Consider the following 26,738-nt stretch of genomic DNA (forward strand, 5'->3'; position numbering starts at 1 on the left):
GTCCAGGCTTTTTTTCTTCTTCCACAAATCCCTAAGCAATGCAGGACAGCAGATATGACCAACATGGACATTCTGCTGGGCATTTTAAGAAAACTAGAGATGAGGTAGCTTAGTTATCCCTCAGTATTCATCGGGATCAGGTCTCCCAGCCCCTGAAAAACCCCAGGCCTGCAGATTCTCCAGTCCATTCATAAAGCAGTACGTTATTTACACACCTAGTACCTTCTGACCCAGACTTCTGGGTAACACAATATTTAAGATGATGGGGAAAAATATTTGCATATGTTCAGTACAGCCCAGTACAAATATCTCCTGGTAATTTTTATGTGTGGTTGGTTGGCCCACAGCAGAGGGACAGGCAGTGCAGAAAGCTGACCGTCCTTGGAATGCACACAGGTGACATACAAAAATAATGTTATTTTAGGAATGTGATCTAAGCTTTGTGGCTTTTGTTATTCGAAGGCCTTGGAAGCATCTCCCCTTGAACACCCGGGGACAACCCCAGCCCAGCAGCACCTGAGTAACCCAGAAAACTCTAATGTCTCAGTGGCCTGCACTAGCCTGGGAGAGCTGTGCCTTTCCCTGTCTGCTAACTGATGGCCTCCACCCCTTCCCAGGCTCACCCACATCTGTGTTTCCGAGGTCTGGAGTTGCAGGGTATCCAGATCACCAGCCCTGTGGTGAAGCCACTGCCTCTCTCTCCCTCCTACAGGACCCTTGTTGTACACAGTCCCTTCTCTGGACTTTGCTGTTCTCACAGCTGCACCAGGGGGAGAGAGGTGAGACCTTCACGTCCCCCGACAGATAAGGAAACTGAGGCTCAGACTGGCAGTTCCAAGGTAGACTTTGTGCCCCCACCCCCACCCCATGGCTCAGGACCTCTTGACCAGGCTGCCTACCATACTCCGCCAAGCCTCCTTCTTCTCAGCACCCGACTGACAGCCATTAAGCTGGCAAAGCTCCCTGTGCTAGCTGAGGAGGGGGCCATCCTTCCCAGGTACCAGGTGTATCTGCAGCCTCCCACTCCTTCCTCAGACCTCACTTGACCCTGCGCATGCCCCTTGTGTCTCCCTTAAACAAGTCCAGCTCAGAGCAGAAAGGTCCATCCTTCTAAGTGGATTGTGCCTGCCATTGGACAGCTGGAGGGAGGTATCTTCTTGGGGCTGGTGTCAGACAGAAGTCACGGTACCCCTGCAGGTGGCAAAGGCCACTTACCTCATCCCAGCTAGGTCTAGCTATATTAGGGGTCAGCCTGGGCTAATCAGCCTAAGGCAAGACAGCTTGGACTATCCAGGGCTCAGTGAGTTTTTCAACCTCAACTCTACTGCCTTTTTTTTTTTTTTTTTGGAAGAGGGTCTTTTTATTGCAGGAAGGTTCACAGCACCCCTGGTCTCCATTTCCAGACATCAATAGGTCCTGAGGCAGTCAAAAATGGTTCCAGGAATTACCAAGTGTTCCCTGAGGGACCCACATCAGCCTCCACCGAGGACCACTGTTCCATGATCAGGGACATGCTCAGTCTACACAGGGGAAAGGCTTGGCCAGGGTCAAGGCCACAGCTCAACTGAGGCCTATGGAAACCTTCATCGTCTTTATTCTAACCCATGAGAAACTGTCGGGGTTCCCCATTTACTCTGCTGAGTGGCCAGGCTCCCTTTGCTTCCCCCCAAACTGGTAAATAACCAGTTAAACAGCAGTTAAAGTGAGCAGTATTTTTAGGGCTCCTGGAGTGGGGTCCCCAGAAGCTCTGTGTTCACCCTCCTCCTCAGACCCATGTTCACAGCCATTGCTGATGCAGGCAACACACCATTTAGTATAATGCCTCCCGTTACTGCTCCCTCGTACGTCCTTCATTATCTCCAACAAGACGTTTCTGAGCTAATAAAATTAGAAAGGCTGCGTTCCATCAGCAATGTGGCGCAGATGTCTCTAGATTTCACCAGGACGATTCTGAAATTGAAATGTGTCTTATCCCGGGCAAATCATATCCTGCCTCATAGGCTCTCTCCCTCTTGGACTGTGCTGGGGAGATGAGAGATAAGATTCAAGGTTTATGTGTCTTTGGGGAAGGGTATGAGGACCTGTATTTCAAGGGAGCTGAGGACCAAGTTTATCCAAACCAGAGCAGTGACTCCTTTGTGACACATCCTGAATACCTGTGGGTTGAAGGTGGAGATTCGAACCCTGAAGATAAAATAGAAGGACCAGGGAACTGAAGGTCAAGCATCACCAAATGCTGCTCTCAGCAGCATGGGTTGGACAAGCTAGCTGCTGAAGGAGGGGACCCCGTTCCTAGAAGGTTCCTGTGGTGTCTTTGCAACTCATCTTTAAAGATGACTCTCCCTGCTTTCTTCATCCCAATATCCAGATCTTGTCCAGTGCTGAACTTGGCCATGGTAACTTCCATGGGACAGCTAAGTCACATGGGTCCTCTAGTTCTAACACTGAGTAGCCTCAACTTCATCCTTCATACAAATCCTGCTAGCCTTGGGCTCCGGCTGCCAGCTGTGCAGTTCCAGGTTTTGATGGGATGAGGTTACAAGCGGGTCAATGGCATTGTGCATGGAGTCAGTAAACGGACTGGGGAGATGGTTCAGTGGATAAAGTGCTTGGCACACAAGCATGAGAACCCGAGTTCAGGTCTCCCAGAACCCACATAAAAAGCCAGGCATGTGCACATGTCCACATGCACACACACACACACACACACACACACACACACACACACGCACACAGAGAGAGAGGGGGGGGGCAGGCTTTTGAATCTAAGATCCCCCAGTCATATTCAAAGTAACCCCTAAGGAATGGATAATATCTACCGATGCATTTTCAGGGGGAACATCATGCCTCCCCCTAACCCAGGACAACCTTGGGATGGGAGAGACTGAGGCAGAATTCAAACCAAGAACCAAAGCAGGGTCAGAACTGCCAACTGGCTACATGCCTAAGTCTCTATTCTCTGTGGTGGGGGAGGTGTCTCTCTCACTGAGAATGGTGAGAAATTAGGGGACTGCTTTATTTATAGATGTCTCCATGGGGTTTGGCCCCCAGCATGCTCCCTCAGGGAATATGTTCACATTCTCCTGTCCTCTTGTATTTTTTTTTTTTTTTTTGGAAGGGGGGTTCTTGGACCTGGTAATTACATGCTTAGAGATGAAGGTTTTTCAAAAAAACATCTTTCCCACCAATTTCAGCTGGAAACATGCATAAAAAAACAGGGATATTTTTATCTGCATTTTCCTAGTCTCCTCCTTCCAGCAATGGCCAATTATGAGCACTACTTCAGTCAATCGGGGCTGTAGAAATTGCTTCAGAGGGAAATTCACTTCCGGGGCACATGGGGAGCCAGGGCACAGGCCTGGACACCTGGTCCTGGCTGCTGCAACTAGGCAGGCGGAGGTGGGGACAGTCCTTTTCCCTTTGTGTTTTCTCAGGCAAATCTTGCTGACCCGCCTTATATCTCCCTCCCTCTGCAACCCCATGGAGCTACTGAGCTCTCACAAAGGAAAAGCGGAGCCCGCCCCTCGCCAGGCTGCTGTGCCAGGGTGCCGCCCAAGTGGAGTGCCAGAAAGGGGGCATGGGGCCAGGGGGTGCTGTAAACTTAGCTGAGGCCTGGCATCTGCGCCAGAGGCAGCTGAGCAAGCTGAAGGTGAAGACCCCTTAGTGGGATCCACGTGTTCCCATGACAGCTGGATCAAGGTCCCCACTCCCAACCCTTAGTACCCCACTTTCACAATTCCTGGAGAGAGGCTGCTTGGCATCACATCCCTGGCCAACCTTGATTTGACCACCGGGATACCGAAGGCATTGTCGGTGTGCAGAAGGAAGGGTGAACTTTGGAGTCAGGCCAGCTTGGCATACTGATACACAAGGGGGAGAAACTGAGGCACGGAGAGGGTGACTATTGCCTCATGGCAAAAGATGGAACAAGCTTTGCCTCAGGCCTAGTTGTAAGAACTTCAAAGTCATTACCACTCAGTCCTCACGATAAGCCTGAGTCCAAAACACCACTGTCACTATCATGTGATAGATGGGGAAACCGAGGCACACAGAAGTTAAGGGAACCACAATAAGGATACTCAGCTCCTAGATGCATTCAAGCTCAGGCCACATGACTTCCCAGGGCATCTGGTCCTGCCCCTATGCCCCCTCCCTCTGAACATGATAACACCTCAGCAGCCCCTGGACCTCTCTGTTCCAAGAGACATTGGTCCACAGTGACACCATTGTCCCTGCAGGGCTGAATGAGCACAGGGCTGAGATGTGGGCTTTGGTCTTCCCAGCCAATAGGCCTCCAGGAAGCCAGTTTTCCACAGACAGAGGCATGGGACGACAGATAAGACAGCCATGGTACATTTTCAATGGTATGAGCCCAGCAGCCACACATCAAACAGGAAGCCTCACTGTGCAGTGCCAAGGTAGCCAGAGGCAACAAGGATGGGCAACCCGGTTGGGCTCTTCCTTGGCCAGCCCGCTGCCAAGCATCCACACAAGCTGCTCTTCACTGAGAAGTCTCACTGGGGTCCCTGTGATGGGGAGACTGAAGCCACATCCTGGAACCAGGTGATCCCGACACAAGGGGGAAACATCCTTCACTCCTGCCTCTATTCCCTCCCCATAGCAAGAGCACCAAAGACACCAAGTGAGGATGCAGGAAATGCTGGCCAGGTAGGGCAAGGCTCCTAGCAGCCATGACTAGAGTCACACCTCCCTGTGCCTGGAAGACTTCCCAGACACCCACAAACCCCCTCTTACCTCCTGCAGTAACCTGATGAAATATCCCCTGGTCAGGGAGGACATGCCATGAGTCTGTAGTCCACACTCACTCCAACACTTCCTGAAGTCCCTACCAACTCTCCCCATTTTCTCCTCAGCCCTCAACATTATCAGAAAGACCTCACTGTGCTTCAAGCGGGAGTGGGGGCGGGGTAGGGCTGTCTAGCATTCTGTAAGCACCTAGCTTTTGAACGTACTCCCCAGTTGTGGATGAGGAAAACGGCCATCAAGGAAGCATAATCAGTGGGCGGAGGCCAGGAATAGGAAGGGGTTGAGCCTGGGTGGAGCCCACCTCGCCCTGGCTCCAGGCTCCTGGCTGATCCCCAAGTGGGTGGCCTCTAAGGTTCCCCCATGGCCACAGCCCAGGCCTAGAAGTGGCTTCGATGAAGCCCCTGGGGAGGAGGGTGCCAACAGGGATCATTCATTGTGCATACACTCTGCCTCAATTGTCCCGAGCCTGCTGGGTGGCCAGTACTCACTAAAGCCTGGCAGCCCCTGGTGACAAAGACATCTTTGTGGTCAGGAGTCAGAGGACGTGCCCGTCCTTCAGGCAGCGTGTATATGCTGGGATGGGCGGTGGGTGGGGCTCCCAGCCATTTCGGTCTGAATCAGGCCTACTGTATATGTCACATCTTTCATCCCATCGAGGCCCTAGAGGCTCCCAGAGAGAGCCTGGACAGTCCCAGGATGGAGCCTGAGGAAAGATCTACGAGGGTAGAGTCCATCCAGGCCAGAGAGAGCCAGGCTGCCTGCTCCACCAACCCCAATGCCAAGTCCACTCTCACAGAGGCCTCAGCCCCCACCCCACCTCTGCAGAGACCACCTGTTGGCTGCCTTCCCCAGCTTAGGAGAGGCCCTACAACCAGGCCCGGGCAGTGAGAGGCCCCGTGGTTGGTTTAGCAATGGGTGTGGGGTCTATGTTGGGCCCTGAGACTTTTGAGGGAACTACTGAAAACGGGTTCTCTGACCTGAAGCATGGCGGTCAAGAAGGAGGAACAGGGAACAGACCTTACCTACAGAGGAGCAGGGAGGGGATAAGGAAATACAGAACACCCAGATCCTGCTGCTCCCGGAAGTCAGCTCATCCTGAGGCCGGTGTGACTGTGAGGTCCTATGACCCACAGAGGAGATTCTCAGGGGCTGAGGGGAGTCGGGGAAGCATCAGAGTCGAAACTAGAGAGCCAAAGAGAGGCCCCGAGAGCTTGGGAGCTATAATCAGACTCCAGGCGTAGCCGCTGCCTCCTGGGAACTCAGGGCTTGAGGCGGGTCAGGAGAACACCCGAACACAGGCCCCACGAGAGGTGGAGGAGGCCCAGGGGCCAGAAGATCAGGACACAGGCTGCGCCGGGGGGCGGAAGCCTGAAAGCCACGGAGAGAGTGGGGTGAAAGCATGGCCGGGCTGGGCTTGAGCCAAGCCCAGAAGTTGTATCCATCCCCAACTCCGACGGTTACGACTGAGGTATCCCTGGAAGGAGAACTGTGGTGCTCAGTGGCACAGACCCTGGAAGCTGTGGAGGGGGGTGGTGTAGGCTGTGGAAGGAATTGGGAGCATTGGAGGGTGGTGACCCTAAGGCACAGAGAGCGGGGTGACCCACACTATTGAGGCGGGGTGGTGGTGGTGTCAGGCTGACTCAACAGGCTGAAGTTAGGAAACAGACAGACAGATGGACCGAGACAGGGATCACTGTACTCACCCCGGGCCCCCCCCCCCCCCCCGCTCCTCCCCAGACACTACAACCACCACCAAGGAATGTGACAGCTGGTCCCCGCCCCTCATCTGAGTTCCAGAAACCCTGACCTACCCTGGTCCCAGGGAAGGCTCAGTCCCAGTGGACAGCCCCATGCTCCCAACAACTGGCACCACCGCTCTTCCCCGTGAGGCAGGCGGGGCAGCCTCCCCAGGTCTCTGGCTGAGCACCCTGTAACCTGTGCCCCAGGGGCAGCCCTGGGAGACAGCCTTCCAGTGACAGGCAGGCCAGCTCCCGAGCAGACAGCCCTCAGCACCTGTCTGGCTAAGGATCCCATGCCCTCTTTCCCACTCAACTTCCAAAGTCCCCGTCCCCTAAGGTGGCAGCCCCGTTCCTACCATCCAGGCTGCCCTCTGTGGTCCCCAGCTGCTGTGGTGTCTGCATGTCTCACCTACCTGCCTCCGCAGGGCTGTCCCGGCTGAGCCCACACAGCATGTCTGCAGTCTCTGTACTGCCCACAGCTCCCAGCCACACACCAGGTCCCTCCCTCGCCCTCCCGAGGAGGGGCCCAGGAGCTCCCTCCCACTGGCTGGGCATAGTCCACGCACTGCAGCCCGCTCTCTACTTAAAGGGGACAAGGCTTCCACCGCTGTAGCTCCAAGATGAGTATCGGAGGCCCCTTCAGGCCCTGAACACATGGCAGCACCTAGACTCTTAAAAGAGCATGACCCTGGGTCCTCCCACAGTGTCCTGGACACAGGGTTCTGCTCCTAAAGTTCCCCAGGGCTTTGGCCAATGACTGTCCTTTCCTGGGTTTCAGTTTTTACATATGGAAAGAAGGACAGGACTTTCTAAACTTTATTCTTGTAAGGAACAGATTCCAGCAGGACCAGCATGGGCATCTAGTCATAAGTCACAAAGTACAACCATGGCATCCCCCTGGGCACCTCTGCAGGTTTTAACAGTCCTCCCAGGACCCTGGCACTGATGCCCTTCTTCTCTCTACCCCACGTTTCTCTCGGTAGGGCTTAGGGACCATGAACCCAACAGCCTACCATACACAGTGTTCACAAGCATTACATGAAGTCTGAGTGTGCCAGGCCGAGGATCTTCCACCTCTAAGCTTGATGGGCAGAGGCAGCCGGTCATGGGCTGCAGTCACAGCTGGCAGGCTGCCCCTTGCCTAGCCCAGCTGGGCCCCAATCCTGAGCACTGATAGGCCTCCTTCACTCGGGGCACAGGACCAACCAGGAAGATCCTAACGTGGCCCCAGGCCCTCCCTAGATGGGACAGCGGTACCCACTCATTGTTCCTGCCTCATCCCACTTTCCCAGGGCTACACATGGGTACTGAGAAGAAGGCCAGAGTATCAGTGACACAAGGCACCAAGCAGGGCTATCCACAACCTGTGTACTTGGCACAGGGCATCCAGATGAATGCAGCAGAGATTTCGATACAGGGTCCTCACTCCCAGGGAAATCCTGGCTGCCTGGTCACTATGGAAGTCATGTTATGCTCACAGGCTACCCCAGGCCCGCTCCTGTGGCACCTTCAGATGAATCCGTGTTCTCTATCTGTCTACAAGCTCAAGTCTCTGCCCTGCTCTGACTCCCTTAGGAGGCCTTCTTCATCAGGTAACCTTGAGTAGGGAGGGGAATAGAGGGTCCAGACACTGGGCAAGTTCTCTGGGCCAGCACTGAGGCCAAGGCCAAAGATCTGGGAGCATTGTGCAGCCATGGGAGAGTTAGTGAGTCTGGAAAAGATGGGCCTGGATCCCATCTGGGTGAGCCATACCAAGCTGGGAGAGCGCACAGGCACCATGTGGCCCCCTGCCTGGAAATGGCTGGGAGAGACTGGCCACGAAGACATGGGCCTTCACCAGGGCCCAAGAGGGCCACCTGGGCATCCCAACTCCACACCAGTGTGAAGGAAGTCACCAGAGGTCCTCTAGCAGAGCCCCCCTCCCCATTTGTGGCCCCTCGAGGACAGAATGGCAAAAGATACACAGGCGTCTGGCGTGACGTCTGCTCTTTCCTTAAGAAAACATTTGTTCTCTCGACAGATGCGTTTAAAGAGCGATTCTGATTGGCAGTGGGATCTCAGCTGGAGCTCTTCAGCTCTTGGCTGCTCCTTTGGAATTTACTTTTGTGGCTGAGAAGCCCTTGGAAAGGTCACCCCATGGATTAACGGGCGAGCCTGTTGTGCTGGGCACTGGGGGACTGGAGACAAAACCAGACAGGAAGGGAAACAGGTTCTGCCTCTGCCCTGCCCCCATCACCCACCTCACACTTTTATTTCCTTTTATCTATGCATATGTGAGGGAGTGACGTTGGTCCACCTTGGAAAAAAGGGGGTCTAGATGTGAACTCTGACACAGAACGGATAAGCAACTTTCTTGAGGTCACGGGGCAGCTGATCTGGGCGGAGCTGAGTCTCCACCACCCCGGGAAGTCTGAGGCCCGGGACCACTCAGGATTTCAAGGGCTCGTAAAGAGGTCTGGAGGTGCAGATGATGAGCATGTAGCTATCTGAAGCAACCAGGAAGAGGTTTTTGAACCTGATTTTGAAGGATAAGGAGAAATGAGAAAGCGGGTACCACGTGAACCTGTGAGCAATGTCTTCCTGGAAGATGAGGGAGAGACAGCAGATGAAGCCAGATGAGGTCTGTGAGGTCTCATTCCTCCAAAGTAGGGTCTGAGGGATGTCGCTCACCCCACCACTGGGGACTTGCTAGAAGTGTGGCCGCTCGGGCCAAACCTATCTGTTAACAAATACTTCTGAAGTCTAAGTTTGCTTTCCTCCTGCAGGCGATGGGGCTGCCACAGATGGTTGTAGGGAAAGAGGGTGAGGAATCTTTGCCAGGATACTCAGGCATCTTGGAATGCTGCTGAGAAGTTCCACCTGGGAGCCAAGTGCAGGCCAAGCTGCTTCTGGGACCCGCTCCAGCGACCACCCCTCTAGCCCAGTGCTGCCAGCCTCGGGGAGGCAGAGGAGAGGGAGAAAGACTGGAGGGTATATGCAGTGGCTGGGAGCCAGGCCTCTTGCAGTTCCCAGAGATAGCATCTGACTTATCTGTGCTCAGACACACTGGACAGTGTGAGTAGCCTGGAGGGTAGCTGGACCACTGGGCTGGCAGAAGACTCTGCGTCTCCAAACCCAGAGGCTGTGTGTGATTACCAGGGTGGTTTGCTCATTCGGCCTCTCTGATCTCAGCTTCCCAAGTTGTAGAATGGTAGCATAAGCATTATATCCCAAAGTCATGCCACCAGGCATGAGGAGACGGGAACATGGCTCCTCACAGGCATGCTGGCCCTGCAGTTGGGATGCCCCCTGGTGTCCTCATGCTGATGGACTCGCAGGGTCTCCAGAGACCCAGGGGCCATGACCATGGTAGTCAGTGTATGGGTCCTGGGACAGAAGCCTGGGACTGGATTAGGCCTTCTCCACTCTTGGGACTACACTGTTACCCCACCAGTGGCTGACCTACCTTGGACTCTGGGGTCCAGCACAGTGAGGCCAAAGCAGGTTCCTTCCTTTGCACAAACCCCTGGCTCAGGTGTTTCATTCCAATGCTGACAACAGAGACACCTGCGCTAATGGCCGGAGAAAGCATCCATCCATCCATCACCCACCTGCCAAGCACCTCACAGCAAGACTTAGACATGGACTAGCTGCTCTGCCTCAGGATGGTCAAGCTTCATTACCTGGGAGCTGCAAATGGCCCCAGATGTCACACCTGCAAGGGGGAGGATGGGACCCTGGAAGAGCGGTTCAGACTATGACAGTTCTGCTGTGGTCGGCTTTCCCTATGGGGCTGGCCCCAGACCCTCCCTCCTCACAGGTCCCCTGTCCCTGTAGGTGGGATGTTCCCTGGGGCCCTCATGTTGATGGACTCCGAGGGTCCCCAGAGACCCAGGGGCTGTGACCACAGTAGCCAGCAGACAACCCACTCTACAATGGGAACCCGAGACCCAGGGGGGCCTTAGAAGCCCCCTCAGCACTGAGCTATGCCTGGCCTTTGCCCTTCCTCTCACAGTCCAAGACTGAATCCACTGTGACACGAGCAAGCTGTGTCCCCAAACCCACCCAGGCCTCTCAAGTGACAGGCGGAAATTAAGTCTGGCAGGGAGGAAGGCTGAGATGGCAATGGAGGACAGTGAGATAAACCCTTTATTGCTGTGGGCTTGAGTGGCTTCCTCCTCCTCCCTCCCCAAGCAGGGGCAGCAGTCCCTGGCCTGGGGCCTCTGTATCACTCCTGTTAAAGACTTCTAGAAAGTGGGGACTCTGGGGGAAGCAGAGGCCAGCCTGCCATTCTGTCTGTCACAGGGGAAGAGAACTGAGTCAGGCTTCCTTAGATGCTCTCCGGCTATGTCACACCTATCGGAGGTGTTCACACCCTCCCAATCGCCACGGTCCCTTCCGTACAGTACTGCTGATAGACCCACCTGCTGCTTGTGCAACGGACAGCAGAACACAAAGAGGTCACTGGCCCAGGGTCTCAGGAGGGCAAAAAGCAAGACATAACAGCCAGAGTAGAAGGACAAGGAAGAGGTAAGTTCCAGAAGATACTCCACAGCTGACCCAGGCCGAATGGGAGTCACCCATGACACTACTCCATCCAGCACCTGTTGTGGAAGCCCCACATCTTTCCTTCCCCAGGACTAAGGGGCGAGCCAAGGCTGGAAGCCAGGCCATCTGTCGGCGGCGCTAACCTGCCCAGAGTGCCCAGAAGCACACAGAAGTGTTCCCATCAGCCCACGTCCTGGGTAGTCCAGTGCTGTGGACAGAAGGATCTCATGTTCAGAGAGCTGGCACTTCTGCTGCACCTAAGGGGTTTCTGGAGATTGGGGTGGGTCCAGAGTGCCATAAGCCAGAGCCTGGCCATGGTAGAGGCAACTTCCACAGGATCCCCCTCCCATAGGCCCCATGCCTCCCTCGATGTCAGCAATCATGGCCCTCCTGGAGGGAGAGAACAAGAGGGTCCAACCAAGTAGGGGCTTCTCTAAACCTCAGACCCTCCTCTAAAACATGGATGATGAAGGGTGTGCTCCTGTAGTGTTTTGTTGAGAAGAAGTTCAGGGTGTGGGGCACAGGAAGGTGGTTGGTGTAGGTTTGTACATCCATAATCCTACCCCACTGAGGTTTCCTCTTCCTTTGAGGACTTCACTAAGCACCTCGGACCTCACTCATAACAGTTACTAAGCACCTCATACCTGATTCATAACATTTGCTAAACACTTAGTACTTCACGCAGAGGGCATTTACTAAGCACCGTAGTACGTCCATCAGAGGACTTTTACCAAGCTTTGAGTACCTATCAGAAACTAAGCTGGAGCTGCTATTTCTGTAATGAGTGAAGCAGACAGACCTCATACTTCCAGAGCTTCCCAGCTAAGAGAGACCAGAGAGAGGAATCAAGAAAAAATACAAGTTCGAAGTTGTGTTGGACATGGGAATGTTGCTGAGTGAGGAACTCGGGGAAAGTGGTCAGGAAGAGCCCCTTCGAGAGGTGATCTTTAGGCTGAGACACAGATGAGAAGAGGCAAGGAGGAAGGTTCTGGGCAGGCAGGGGGACCGTGCTTATGGTGGCTGGGGGCAGACAGGAGCTAGGACCTCAGGGATGCAGATCCAAAGGGTCCCGGGAGGAGAGCTGGACTGTGTTTGAAGGCAGCCATAAGAGGGTCCACCTGTTTTCAATGACAGCCACATAGGGTACAAGGGACTGGATGGCTTGGGGATTGGGGGGGAAGCGACCAGAGAGGAAAATGAGTCAGTTGCCTCGGAGGCTGGAGACTTGGATCCCAGGCCCCTTCCTGCTCTGTGCCTCATTCTCCTCTTTAGGCACATTAAAGCTTTTGTCATGAAGGCCAGTAGCATTTATTTGGGAGTTGGGACCAGATGTAGGGGGTGTATACGTTTAGAATCCCAGCACTTAGAAGGCTGGAGAGGGATTGCCATGAGTTCAAGGGCAGCCTGGGCTAGACAGCAAGATCTGGTCTCGGATGGAGAGAAGGAAGGGACTGGGTGGGGGGGAGGTTGCAAAGTAGGAAGAAAGGAAGACAGGGCAGAGAGACCGCCGGCCCATCACACTGGAAGATGGGGACACAAGTTCCTGCTTGACTCTCCTGAGCAACACGTGTCATGACTGTGGGGGATGGGAGGAAAGTGGCAGCCTGGCTGGAGTGTGGCAGAAGGGGTAAATGGAGGCAGTGTTTACAGGAATAACCTGTCATCCAGTGTTCCAGCACCTGGTCAGACCCCTGGAAGATGTGATATCTACATCCTCCTCAAACCTGGCCCTGGGAGTCTCCTGCAATGAGGACGCAGGGTGAGGCTCTGCCTGCCCTGAAGGGGCCTGACAAGGCCACAGAGCCTGCCAGCCTGCAGCTCCCTGCACAGACCGGAGGCTGAGCCGCCTCAAGAGCACAGGTGTTCTGAAGGGAGGGAGCCTGTGCCCTTGGAACCTGGGGTATAAGAAATAAATAGCCTTCTCACCAGTGGCACGTTAAAAACATTCCTCTGGGGACACTGGGCAGCCAGAGGAGAGTATGGAGAGAGAGAGAGGTCAGCTTAGGGTCTTAGAAAATAACTAAGTGGACAGAGATCCTGGGGAGCAGGAGATGGCTTCAGCTGACCTCAGTCAACGCATCACCCCCATTCTCCTGTCCTTTGGGACCATTTTGTCCCTGTAGACAAACTTGGGACCATTAGCCTCTCTCCCTCCCTTCCCTTTCACTACCCTTCCAACCCCACCCCACCCCCAAAAAAAATCAAAACTTGAATCATGTCAACATGAAAAAGTATTAGGCCAGGAGTGGAGAGATCTAGGTCTGAGGTCCAGCTACAGTTCACCAAGGACCTACTGTGTGCTAAAAGCAGAACACACACTGGAGCATCAGCATCTTCCTCAGGGTGGGTCACACTCAGGGGGCCACAGAGGACATAAACCCACAGAGGTGAGGTGGGAAGGGCATTGCCAGCAGTGGGGGTGTCCAGCACAGAGTGCGGGAGGTGCCCGGAGTCTGTAAGAGAAGCTCTCACCAGCATGGCTGGGTCTGAGTTCAGGAGCAGGCAGGCGTGCTGGGCAGATGGGTGTGGGGCAAAGGGCACTAAGAGTGTCGTTCCTGGCACTAAGGTGGCTATGTAGGTAACATAGGGAGGACAGGCTTCAGAGGCCACCTCAGTGTGCGCTGGGAAGGACAGGAGCAGTTGCTTTGTGAGGTGGTGCCTGGCCATCTGCATTCTAAATCTGGCTGTCGGGGGCAGAGAGCAAAGGCTGAGCACAGGCTTCATGTAGGGGAAGCACATGCACCTGGTCAGCCAGGGTCCTGCCTCCCACCCCTGCATCAGGTCATCACTCTCTGTCCCAGTGCGAACGTCCTAAATAGGGGCCAGGGGCCAGCATTTATTGAGCACCTACTGGATATGCCATACTACGTGTACAGTGTCTCATGGATTCTTTCAAGAGCCTCATGGGGTGGGTAGTGCCGCTGCCATTTTAAAAAAGAGGAGAAACTGGGTCCCAGGGAGAGAAAAGATGTGGCCCGGCATGCACAGCTTAGGTGGTTGAGGATCAGAATCAGGTGCTTCTTTCTTGGGTCCTCTATGAAGATACAGTCCTCTGCCTAAGATGTTCTCATTCCCATCCTCACTCCGGCTTCCACCTGTTCCTCTCAGTAGCCATCCCTGACTGCACTAGCAGGTTCTCACTACCTTCTTACAACCTTCTTTCCCCTCACTGGCCCTGTTCTTTCCTCTCAGTGGGAGGTCCTTCACTGCCTCAGGCCCAGAGTCTCTACATGCAGGAAGTGCCATACCAGTGTGGCTGAGTGACTAAGACATAAATAATTAAGATGCATGATCTCAGAATTGCTGTCATTCTAGAATTTCTATCCCATGAGGGACACCTCCACAGAGAGCTCACCGCCTCCTGGACAGCCTGTCTTGCGCTGGAACATCCACTGGGTAAAAGCATTCTCGATTCCTCACTGGAGTCAATGCAGCCTCTGACCTGGCAGGAAGAGCCAGAGCTCTGCGTTGGGTGCGGTTTCACTAGCCCCTGTGTATGGCTGGACCAGGTGGTAGCCACTCATCTGCCATTCTGAGACCTCCTCCTGGAGGATCCCCCACCAATGGGGAGGAGGAAACCAGCCAAAGCATGGACCGCGCCAGACAGACATCTTCTATACCCAGTGCCTAGCAGTACATACACGGGGGAAACGGAAGCTCTGAGAGAATGAAAACACAAGCTTGTACCACTGGCCATGTCAGTTGACTTCTCCCAGTCCTTCCATACTCCAGACTGTACCTCACCTTCTGTGACATCACCTCTGCCTCCATGAGGTCAGGATAACAGTTCCATTTGACAGGCGAGGGAAGGGGCCTGGAAGGACCTTGAACTAAGCCACAGTTTGATGTGCATGTGATTCCCCAAAGGGCTTCACTGGGCTGGCATGGCCCGACTTGGTTTTGTGTCCTTTTGGTGGATTTGAACATGGAGGGAGAGCTCTGTAGCTGATGACAGCTGGTGGCCGCTATGTGAGGGTGTGAAAAGGACCACCAGGGAGCCCTCACACCTACATCAAGGAGTATCTATCCCTGGAGAGGTTGGAACTTGTAGGAACCATTGTCCAAGGCAGGGCCTGGAGTCTGTGATTTCTGGGTCATTCCTGATGCCTGACAGGTGAGGGTCCCACACTCAGCAGTGGCTCACCAGGAGTGTTGTGAGTGGAAGGATTCAAACCTGGGCAACCTCCCCTGCCCCTCCCTCTGTCCTGGCACAAACACTTTAAGAGAACCCAGCTCCCAGCCTTAGCACCCTAGTCTCCCAGATACGCCTGTTCCTAGTACTCTCTGTCTTGTAAGTCTTTCCACACAACTCTGCTGTCCTGTCCCCCTAGGAAGCTTACCTCCTCCCTAAGGTCTTCCTGCTGGCTGGGTGCTCACACTCTTCCTCGCCTAACTACCCCCCAAAGAGCTTGGGGTCAAGACAAGTGACAAAGAGTAAAGAGCATTCTGGGGCCTTCCAGGAGCTCTGAACTCAACCCAGACACCCCCACCTCAGACTGGCTGGATGTCTTTGAGTAGAAATGGTTTTGGCCTTCCCATGTGTAAAATGGGGCCCCCATGTGGGCCAGGATAGGAAAGGGAGGACCTGTAATCTGTGGGGCAGCTTCAGCTCAGCCTCAGTCAGTCTGGGGTCCCTTCAATCTCCATCCCCAAATCATAAACCCCAAGGGACCTGTAGCTGCCTCCCTGCCTCAAACACATCCATCTGTAAAGCCCCACCCCCAGATTCTGTGAAGGACAAGGACCTCGTCCAAGGTCGTCCCTTGGGGACTCCAGCTGCCCCAGTTGTGCAGCAATCAGAGCTGGCTGGCTCCGTGCCGCCATGTCCGCCCACCTGCCCACATCTGCTCTGAGTCACCGATACCTCGGCCAAAACAGGAATGCAGGGGCCGCAGAAACAAGGTTAGCCCAAGGGCACTGTGTGGGTAAATGAGGGTTGTGGTGAGGAGCTTTAATTTCTAAGAGGGCAGGACCAGGACACAGAAGGGAAACTGAGGCCAGAGAGAGGTGGATTGCCCAAGGACCTGCAGGGAGCTGGGGGTCGGGTCTGTCCAGGGCTCCTGACTGATAGATGTTCTTTCCGCCCCGTCAGACCAGCAGTGAAGGAGGCAGGGCCAGCAGCCTTCACAATTATCTGGGCAATTAAAGCAGGCAGATGGTCCTGCCGGACTGAGCATTCAAGCTGACAAACGGAGACAGCACGGGGCATTAGCTGATGAGATCAGCACGGGTTCCGGTGGCAGCGATGTGAGCAAGGTGGGTAGGCGGAGGCACATTTCACTCGGTGTGTGCTGGGGAGCGGGGGGCTGTAGCTGGCTCTGCCCCCCCCCCAAGCCGCTCATGCGCTGCAGGCCCTGAGTTCCAGCTGAGTCTGTACTCCACAAAAGGGACACTGACAGCAGTGGGTGTGGCAGAGGCAGGGGCCAGGCATGGGCAGTACTAGTTACACGAAACAGCCAGCGGCTTCAGGGCCCATCAAGGCTGCCAAGGTCCCCTAGGCAGAGCTCTAGAAGGCAGAGAACCTCAGTGATGCTGGAAAAGCCAGGCCTGCTGCACATGTGAGGACAGGGTGGGGACCTCACAGAAAGGACACTGCCCCCAGCCGATGCACGAGCTAACTGACCACCGAGGAATGAGATGCCCTGGCAAGATGCTTGGGCTGGGTAGTGATCCTGCCTGGGCGGACTCGGGCTCTTATCATTTCCTACACATCTGGCTTTTGAAAAACCACTTCTTATTTGAGCCTCAGTTTCCCCAGGTGCAATGCGGGCAATTTAGATCCCCAAGCCCTGGAGGAGTACAAGGAAGTACTTGTCAAGTACCCAGTGCGGTAGCTGACAAACGGCGAGCACTCCGCAAAGAACACAGAACGAGGCAGGGCTTCCCAGCAGCCTGCCAGGGCTCCGTGATTCTGGAACAATCCCCGGATGAATTTATCCCTGGCACCATCTGATGTCCCAAACTGAGAAGAGGGCAGAAGCCCAGGAAAGAGGGATCAGTGGATGGGCATAGGAAGGAAGGAACATGTTTGAGTTGGGGGTCAGAATTGAGCCTCTTGCTCCTGTGGGGAGGGAGAGGGGCTGTAGAAGAAATGAAGGAGTCAGCTGTGGTGACCAAGGTGGGTCCCGGGGAGCCTCCTTCTTCGGGGGCAGGAAGGAGGAAGAAGTCATCATGATGTGTGGACACATCCACAGATGATGATGCCCATCCTGCTCCATGTCCCCTTAAGACTTTGGGCAGTACTTGGTACACAAAGGGTGCTCAATAAGTGTTGAAGGAGGCAGGGGCAGTATACCCTGTGTCAGCATCTATTGATGTGGTGCTCCACAGTCCTGTTTGCGCATACTGACCTCTCTGTTACTTACCTAGCAAATCCCTACTCCGAGCCCCCACCCTCCCCCCACCCCAGCCTTTCTCTCAAAACCATTGTATCCTTCTCCAGACACTAATTAGACCCTCAGATTTCAGTTGAGGAGTATTGCTGTGGAATATTTGTACACTGTGAGAAGATGCATTTCTGTGATTGGTGTAATAAAAAGCTGAATGGCCAACATCTAGGCAGGAGGTATAGGCGGGATTTCTGGGGAGAGAAAGGAAGAGGCGGTGGAATCTAGGCACGCAGGAGATGCCAGGAGACACAGAGAGGAAACGGGAGGTGCAAGATGGAAGAGAGGTAATGCCATATGATACAACACAGATTAATATAAATGGATTAATTTAAGTTATAAGAGCTAGTTAGCAACACGCCTAAGCTATAGGTCAAACTTTCATAATTAATAAAAAAAGTCTCCGTGTCATTATTGGGGAGCTGACTGGCGGGGTAGAGAAAGACTCAAGTTACAGAATATGCTATGGGTCTCCCATGGCTGTGTAGCCTGTGACTCCCACCTTCAAGCCCTCAAAGAACGAGGCACTTAGAGGTCTTATTCAGAAAAGGTGAGAAACAGGAAGACCCATTGAAAACATGGTTGGAGCACACATGGAGTGGCTCAGTGAGTAAGGAGCCTTGCCAACGAGCCTGACATGAGTTTGATTCTTGGGACGCACATGGTGGAAAGAGACAACCGACCCCTGCAAGTTGTAACTCTGACCTCCACACATACGCCTTGGCCCATGTGAGCACAGACACTAACTAAAAGGTAAACAGATAACAATAGAACAACAAAACCATGGGCTGAAGGTAAGAACACATGTCCCCGGACATTCAAATAAAACCTGGAAGGACTGGAGAGATGGGTCAGTGGTTAAGAGCGCGTTCTGCTCCTGTGGAGGGAAACAGAGGAGCCAGGTTTGGTTCAGGGAATCCGACACCCTCTTCTGGCCTCTGTGAGCACTTACATGCACACAGTTCACAAATATAACATTAAATCAACCAACCAACCAACCAATCAATCAATCTTAAAAATATAAAACCTTGAATATAAAGCCAGGGGAACCTCTTGCTTCCCATCAAGGCCTCGGGGGTCCTCCCTCGATCAATAGCTCCATGCAGTGGTGTGCAGCTCCATGTCTCCCAGAGAGCACCTCTAATGGCAGAAGCCCGGCCTTCACACAGTAGGTCCTCAGCCAGCCAGGATACATGTTGTTTCTTTTACATTCTTTGTCTTCTTCTCCACAAGGAGCTTAACCTTCAAGGGCATCACCACTGTGCAGTGGAGGTGTAATGTGAAAGAGGGTGGGAAGATAAACTTTTCAAGAGCCTACTATGTGCTGGGCCCTGTCCCAGACTCTTAAGTTTCAATCTGAAGAGGGTGGCTTTTCTTGGTCACCCTCTACAGTTGAAGAAACTGAGTTCTGACAGTTGTCCATAGCAACACAGAGAGTGAGATTTGAACCCAGGTCTGTCTAGGCAGATACAAGCACTTCCTGGTGTCCAAAAAGCACAATCGCATCATCCTCTCTCCAGATCTCAGGGTCTTCCACAGAGAGCAGCCCTGAGATGCGGTCACCTATCACATCTACAGGATCCTCAGGACCCATGGATCTGAGCAACAGCCTTGAGGAGGCAGACTTCTGGGGCCCAGCAGAGAGTTCCTGGGTAACCCTGTTCCTGATGCCTCTGTCCATGCAGGGACCTCTAGTAGACTCCAGCTGCCCACAGGCTAGAGCAGGTCCTGGAACCCTCTGCTACCTCATGAACCCACTACCCCTTGGCCACTTTGAGGGGAGCAGCCCCATCTCACATAGGTCCTTCAAATGCTAATAAAATGCCAACAATGCAGCTGTGGGTCAGCTGTGTAGCCTACGGGCAAGTTCCTTAACCTCTCTGGACCTCAGTTTTCTGCTATATAACTGGTATTGAGGGGTGCAGTGGGGACTAAATGAAGAAAGGCCTTCTCTGACACACACTGGCATCGACAAGGTCTGAGCCTGGTGTTAACAGTCTAGTTATTCTTAGTTCTCAGCCTGAAGCCCAGGACCACGAATCCCTACCATCCTCATCCCCTGTGTTATAGATGGAAAATGGAAGGGCAGTCACAGGTGATGTCTAGGGTCACACAGACTCTGGGGCTTAACACTCAGCTCCACGCTGTCCTCCTCAGTCCACTGCAACCTGTCCTCACTTGAGACCATTCTTCTCCTCCAAGGGGCTATACCTGTGCCAGGGATGGGACCAGTGGAAGCCAGGGTTCAGAGTTGACTTAGCCTGGACCAGAGCCAAGCCCAGGCTTTGCCCTCAGCCCTCAGCCTGCAGCAGAGGTGTGAATGCATGCATCCTCTCTCTCTCTCTCTCTCTCTCTCTCTCTCTCTCTCTCTCTCTCTCTCTCTCTCTCTCCTCTCTGCGGGCCTGCCCCAACTACAGCACAGTCCCTTGTCTGAACAGGGAGGAAAGAAAAGCTCTTTGGGGACACATCCCATGAGGGGTGGGGACCAGAAGCTCAGAAAAGTGAAGACACTGAACGACACTGAAAGGGACCCTGAACAAAGACAGTGAGGGTGGGAGAGGGCAGGTGTGGGTAAATAGGACAGAGATGACGGGAGAGACATAAGGATAGCCATCAGGGCAGGGAGGAGGACCAGGGAGAGGGAGAGACCCCCAGGGGACCAGACAAAGAGCGCTGAGCTGGGGTGGAGAGAGAGGAAGGTATCCAGAACACAGGGAGATGGGGCCCCAGAGAAGGATGCAGAGAAATGAACAACTGACAGGAGCCTGGAGAAGAGACCCAGATTCCAGGCCCCAGGAGGAATGCCACAGAGACACCCCAAGCACCCAGACAAAAGCAAGCCAGGAGACAGGAGGACCACGAGTAGAGAGGGAGCCTCCCCCAGTGGCTCCCTCAGCACCCCACAGCAGCCTCTGTTCGGTACCTTTGGGCCTCCGCCTCACCACGCCCAGCCGCCACTTGAGTGACACCGCCAGCATCACTACTGCTCGCCAGTACGTCCCAGGCCCGGAGCCCCGCAGCCGCCCCGCAGTCTCCGAGCCCAGAGCCCGCGCCTCTGCGCTGCGCCCCAGCCGCCTGACTGGTGGAGGCTGGGCGCTCCCGGCCTCCTCCCTTCCCGAGTTGCTAAAATAGATAATCCTCCCCAGAGCCGGCGGCAAGGCCCTTCCTCCACAGCAAGCGGGGCGCCAGAGCAGATCTATCTTCCCAAGTTCTGGCATGGAGAATCTATATTCAGCACACCCATCCTCTACTTCCTCTTCCCGCCAAAAGTGCTGCCTTGCCCACCCCGGTTTCTGCTCCGCTCCACCAGCATCCACCCCTCTTCCTCTGCCAGCGGTTGGGTGGATCCCTCCATCGAGAACTGCTCTGTGAAACTTCTCTGCATGAGACTACTTGCTTGGCCCTCAGATGCCCATCCTAGCTAGCTAGCTGCTGGAAGGGCTGGCCTGCTGTGCCATAGCATAGATCACTGGCAACATGTCCCCAAACCCCCGTGGGTGCCTGAATTGATGGGGCAGGGAGTCCACAGGGCCAGGTATTTGAAAAGAGCTCAGTAAACATGTCCTATCTCCCTTCCCATTGGCTGGGCTGGCAGCATTACCCGTGGGGAGAATGAGGTAGGGGAGCAACTCCTCACTTGGGGTCAGAGCAGGCATGTGGCAGAAAGAGATTCCTCGCCTCTCCTCTAGGCTGGCTGCTTAGGCTCCCTCCTCACTTTTTAAACCTCTAAGCCCCCAGGATGGGTCAGGGCCCCCCGACTAACTCTCAGGAGGAGCCCAGAGGACTGCTCCGGAGTCGGGGCTGCAGAAGCAGTCTGCTTCAGAGTCTGCTGCAGCAGTGAGGCCGTGATCCAGGTTGCATGAGGTCTGTCCCGTGGCTCTGCACCGGTCCCCCCGCCAGGCCTGGATGCCCAGTCTGCCCCAGGGCTGCCGCATTCCTGCCAGTAGCTGACAGAGTAGATGGGATGGAGGGCACTGTGGGGTAAATAGAGCGGGTGATGAACAAAAAGTCCGAGGAGGAAGGGTCCCCCAGGTCTCCCGGACGGCTGATTCCTCACGGGCTGGGTTCTTCCTGGCTTCAACTGGAAACAGGCTCTCCGCTGATTCTCTCTGGGAGGGGATTCCTGTTGAGTACAGGAAAGAGGGGCAAGAGTACTGGCTGGGGAGGGCTGGGAGGCTTGAGGTCCTGGGTTCCTTATCCAACTCCGTGAGAGATTTTGTTCTTCCCTCTTTGGGGTGTGCATGGTGGAGCCCTAAGTGGGGACAAGACTGCTTGGCTCCTCCTGCCTCTGCCTCTCTCATACTCCTCTACCCACAGAAGAGAGGCCTTGGCTCTTCCCGGACAACAAGGCTCCGACTTAGCCATCCAAACAGCAAGGGGAGAGATAAGAGAACTCAAGCCTTCGGGGATGAGCAGATCTGAGCTCCAACCAGCTCAACGTTTCCCTCTGAGCCCGTTTCCCCATCTGACTAGCAGGGCTAAGAGTGCCTCTGAAGTGGGCGACAGGAGCAGTGTGCACAGTTGAGTCTGGCATACAGGAGCTCAAGAGCCAGTCAGTGGCAGCCGGCAGCATGATTACTCTACACAGAGCCCATCCCTATGTGCAAACCACAATGGAAGTCAAGGCAGGGAAATCAACAGCTGGTTGCCTCCCACAACCTGTCTCATTTAATCTTCACAGTGCACCAGGATGGTCTGAGGAGCATTCCGCTTTTACAAATGGGGAAACTGAGGCTAGGAGAGGTGCAGGACTCCACCAGGGTCACACAGCATGCAAGCAGTAGAACAAGGTCTCGGATCTTAGCCTTGAGACTAGGTCAACTGCCATGACTGGGCCAAAGAGGTGGCCTTTGTCAAAAGCCCTCTTGCGTGCCGTGTGTCCTGCCAGTTCAGTACAGGTACAAGAGGCTTCTTCACACTGGGATTATACAAACTGTCAGGTAACAGAGCTGGGACCAGAGTCCAGGGTAAGAAGTCTGGCCAAGGACCAGGCCACATCTACCCCGCTGACTGCATGCCAGCTGACAGTGGCAGTTAGAATCCACAGCAAATCATTAGGACCCAGAGAGTGCCGAGGGCAGGATTCGAAGACAGGACTAACTAACTCCCCTTAGCACACAAGCTTTGCAGATCTCAAAAGACAGGTAGAAAGAAGGGAAAGATCCCGAAAGGATCCAGGCCCGCCTCTGCCAGCCATTCTGCCTCCTCCAGCCCTGCCTCAGCCTCACAAAGCCCTCAAGGCCCAGGGCCCCCACCTGCTTCCGGAAACAAATTAGCATCTCATCAGAGATGCCTTTAATCTTCTTGGCCTTTCCTTCCCCACAGTCCCAGCGGTGACATTTCTGCCACCTAGCTCTGTGGATATAAATAAGACCCAAGGCTGGGTCTGTGGAGGCAGCAGGGGGTGGGGGACCCTCCATGCAACTCCCTCAGGCTGGGGGAGGGCGAGCATGTGGGCCATCCATCAGTCCCATCCCTTTCTCATTCAACAGATATTTATTAGGCATCATCTGTGTGCCGTCTCAGAGGCCCAGCGGTGAACAAAATCAAGGTTTTCTGGTGTGGATGTTCTAGTGAGGAAAAAGAATAACAACAACAACGTAATAAATAAGTACATGGTAACAGAAGGTGAAACCGAGCAAGGGGAAGGGTATCCCTGGAGTTTGTGTTGTCTCCTGGAAACCAGACTGCGGACTCTTACTAGCTTCTACAGGCTCAAAGGACCCCCAGGGCTGACCTAAGGCTGGGCTAGGGAAGACATGTTGGATGTCTTTCCTCGGTTCCAGCGATTAAGGAAGTGCACTAAGTCTGAGTGGCCACCAAAGCTTGGCACCAGGCATCCACTGGCCAAGTCTGGAACAGCCGGAACAACAAAGAAGAAAGACTGGAAAATTGTAAGATGCCATGCATGCATAACGATGTCCCAAAGAAAGGGAAAGAGCCACACAAACCCTCCCTGGTCACTTGGGACAGATGCTGGTATAGAATGAGACAGCAACCTCGACTTTTGTTCCCAGCAAGGTGTGTTTTAGGAGCTGTCATAGGGAGGAACCAGAGCAAGCCGGTGTGGCCAGGACTGATTGGGAGGATGGGAAGGCGGGGGAAATCTTGGGGATGGGAGATGGGAGTGAAAGTCCTTCACTCGATCTGGCTGAAGCCTCTGCCACCTGCAGACCAAAAATTCCCAGCATAGCTAACAACTGCTCAAGGCTTTCCTCCCTTCTTGGCCATGAACCTGCAAGTCTCTAGGACCCCCTGCAGTTTACAGGGGAAGGACTGGTTCTGAACCCCTTGTGCAGCCCTGGTGGCTTCTGGTTTTATCTTATCATATCATAACTCCGTCCAAGGCACCTCCAGAGCCATCTCCCATACATCTTTTATAACAGCAAAGAGAGAAGGGGAGTTTGCAACCTTGTGAGATGGAGCTTAAGAGTCACCAAAATGGTATAAATGGCTGATGCTGAGACGATGAATTGTTTTCTATCCCTTGAGGCATTCCCTACACACCTGGGCATGTCTTACTTTTCCCTACTCTCCCTAGGGAAGCACATCTCACACTTGGGTTATCTTCATTTCTTTTGAGTGCCTCTCATTCTCTGAAGCCTTGTGCTTAAGTCTATATTAAAATACATTAAATACATTAAAATAACATCTCCAACTCTGTCTCACTACACTGGTTAGCTCTGAAATTCTTCTCTGCCCGGAAGCCAAGGATCCTGGTTTGGCCTGAGTTGAGGTCCCTAAACATCTCCGGGTGCTCCTCAGGTGTATGGGGTTGCAGTTGGAGCTCTGTCTCTGTCCCCTTGCTCTGACAAGGACAATGTGAAATCACTCTCCTTCAATCTTAAGATGATGTGGGGTCAGACACAGACTGGATGCCAGGCAGTGGCAGGAAGCCTTCAAATCCTGAGGACTAGTGAGCAGAACGCACACAGGACATGGGGATGCATTAAAAGATACCCCGAGAACATCTCATGGGTAGATGACCTGGTTTCCCCCAGCAAAATAAGGAGAAGAAATTTTTCTAGAGAGACTGATCAGCCAGATGAGGTGCAGGGGCCTTGGCAGGATCCCAATGTGAATGAATCACGAATAAAAACATTTTGAAGACTACAGGATGTGTATGTGTGTGGGGAGAGGGGGTGGAGGTGGTGGAGGGGGCGACTTCACAAGGACTAAGCCTGAGATGATGTTAAGATTTTATAGTTAGCCGGGCAGTGGTGTGTGGTGGTATTGTGTTCCCCAAAATATTGTGTAGTCTAATAAATTTATCTGGGGTCAGAGAACAGACAGCCACTAAATGCAAAGGCTAGAAAATGGTGGCACTCACACCTTTAATCCTAGCATTCCAGAGATAGAAATCTCTCTGGATCTCCATGAGTTCAAGGCCACATTGGAAATAGCCAAGCATGGTGACACACACCTTTAATCCCAGAAAGCCAGCCTTTAATCCCAGGGAGTGGTGGTAGAAAGCAGAAAGATATATAAGGCGTGAGGACCAGAAACTAGAAGATTTTTGGCTGGTTAAGCATTCAGGCTTTTGAGCAGTAATTCAGCTGAGACCCATTCCGGATGAGGACTCAGAGGCCTCCAGTCTGAGGAGACAAGACCAGATGAGGATCCGGCGAGGTGAGATAGCTGTGGCTTGTTCTGTCTCTCTGATCTACCAGCATGGACCCCAATAACTCGCCTCGGGTTTGATTTTATTAATAAGAACTTTTAAGATTCATGCTACAATGGTGGCACACGCCTTTAATCTCAGCGCTCAGGAGGCAGAGCCAGGCAGTTCTCTGTGAGTTCGAGACCAGCCTGGTCTACAGAGCGAGCTCCAGGACAGGCACCAAAACTACACAGAGAAACCCTGTCTCAAAAAAAAAAAAAAAAAAAAAAAAAAAAAAAAAGAAAGAAAGAAAGAAAGAAAGAAAGAAAAAGAAAAAGAAAAAAGATTTTATAGTTAATTCCTTTGGGTTGGTGCCATTATTGTAATTATCACTATGGGAAACAAAAACCCTATTATCTGTCAGAGATATGAATGGGGAAACAGAAACAACCCAACCAACCAACCAGCTCTGATTTGCCTGTAAAGTGCTTCAAGATGCTCCTGCCTTGTAGGTGCCATTGGGAAGTAAATGAAAATTTAAAAGCATGGAAATAAAAAAGTGGAGAGGAGGTCATCAAAGCCACACTGGGGAAGGTGACATTTGAAGAAAGGCTAGAAGAGGAAGGGCGCCATGGTGGCAGGGCAGGGGTGGGGTAGGAGTGGGGGTGGGGTAGGGGTGGGGTGGTTGCTGGGGATACCCCAGCTGAGCACAGAGTGTGAGAGGGGCGGGGCAGGAGGGCTAGTGGAAGGGTTAGAGGCAAGAAAGCTGGAGGTATGGCGGGGCTCTCTGAGGGAGGGCGGGAGCAATGGCGGCATTTGTAGCAGAAGGGGCCCACCTGCCCTGTGATTTAACAGTCCCTGAAATGGGGAACAGGGAGGAGAGCCTGTGGATCTTGGAAGACGGAGTGGCCAGATTGGTAGATCCTTTCACTGGATCAGAAGGAGGTTCCCTGAGTTTAGCTGCCTGGGCCTCAGTTTCCCCCTTGACAACATAAACCACCATGAACTAACTCAGTAATTGTGGCTTGCACCTGTGGTATTTCTCAAATGCCATGTGTGTCCTTAGAGATCCTGAGAGGTTGTGTGGCCTTAAGAGGTGGGGGCCTTAGAGGAAGTAACATCAGGTGGGTGCATCCTCAGACGAGGCCAAACCCCACTCTTTCTGGTCTCCTGCTTCCTGACCTGAGGTGAACAGCACAGCCTGTAGCCATGATGTTCCAAGTCTTCACAGGCCAGAATCTTGGGCCAGTCCTGAACCTCCAAACTGTGAGTCAGAAGTCCTGCCCTTTCTGTCAGATGATTGGCAGCGGACACAGGGACAGTTAGGAACCCATATGGACACAGGGCCATAAGCATGCTCTGCACCGAGTGTCAGCACAAAGAATGCCTTCACTGGCAGAACTCAGGGCCTTGTAGGCCTCTGGAGTCACTACAGGTCATGGCTCTATGAGGTGACATCACCTCACAGGTGATGGCACCAAGGAAGTGATGTCACCTCACAAGCAATTGCACCCTGAGGTAACATTACCTCACAGATGATTGGACCCTGAGGTGACATCACTTCACATATAATGACACCCACAAGAGAATGTCACCTTACAAGCGATGACACTCACAAGGTAGTAGTATTGCCTCACAGGAAAGTGACTTCACCTTACAGGCCAACTCATGAAGTGATGTCACCTGGGGTCCTCTGGGGAATTGAGACAAGGGTTTTGA

At 53.5% G+C, this 26,738-nt stretch overlaps 1 protein-coding gene across 7 annotated transcripts in view; it reads right to left on the reverse strand.

The window, feature by feature from the left end:
• Grip2 (glutamate receptor interacting protein 2) overlaps positions 1-26,738 on the reverse strand; it is an 84,782-nt gene that overhangs the window by 27,632 nt on the left and 30,412 nt on the right. For 2 of the 7 annotated variants that reach the window (XR_005091134.1, XM_028854870.2), the window contains exon 1: positions 6,920-7,239. The exons of 1 other annotated variant lie outside the window; for it this stretch is intronic. Coding sequence is in view for 5 of the 6 variants with exons in the window: in XM_028854870.2 (XP_028710703.1) it covers positions 6,920-7,061 (142 nt within the window). In the remaining variant the exon portion in view is untranslated. Of the gene's footprint in view, positions 1-6,919; positions 7,241-20,342; positions 20,487-26,738 lie in introns of those variants that run through there. 4 more of the 7 variants (XM_037203918.1, XM_037203919.1, XM_028854888.2 and 1 more) reach the window with 3 other exon arrangements.

This window comes from Peromyscus leucopus, chromosome 3 (assembly GCF_004664715.2).
Source record: "Peromyscus leucopus breed LL Stock chromosome 3, UCI_PerLeu_2.1, whole genome shotgun sequence".
Taxonomy (NCBI): Eukaryota; Metazoa; Chordata; class Mammalia; order Rodentia; family Cricetidae; genus Peromyscus; species Peromyscus leucopus.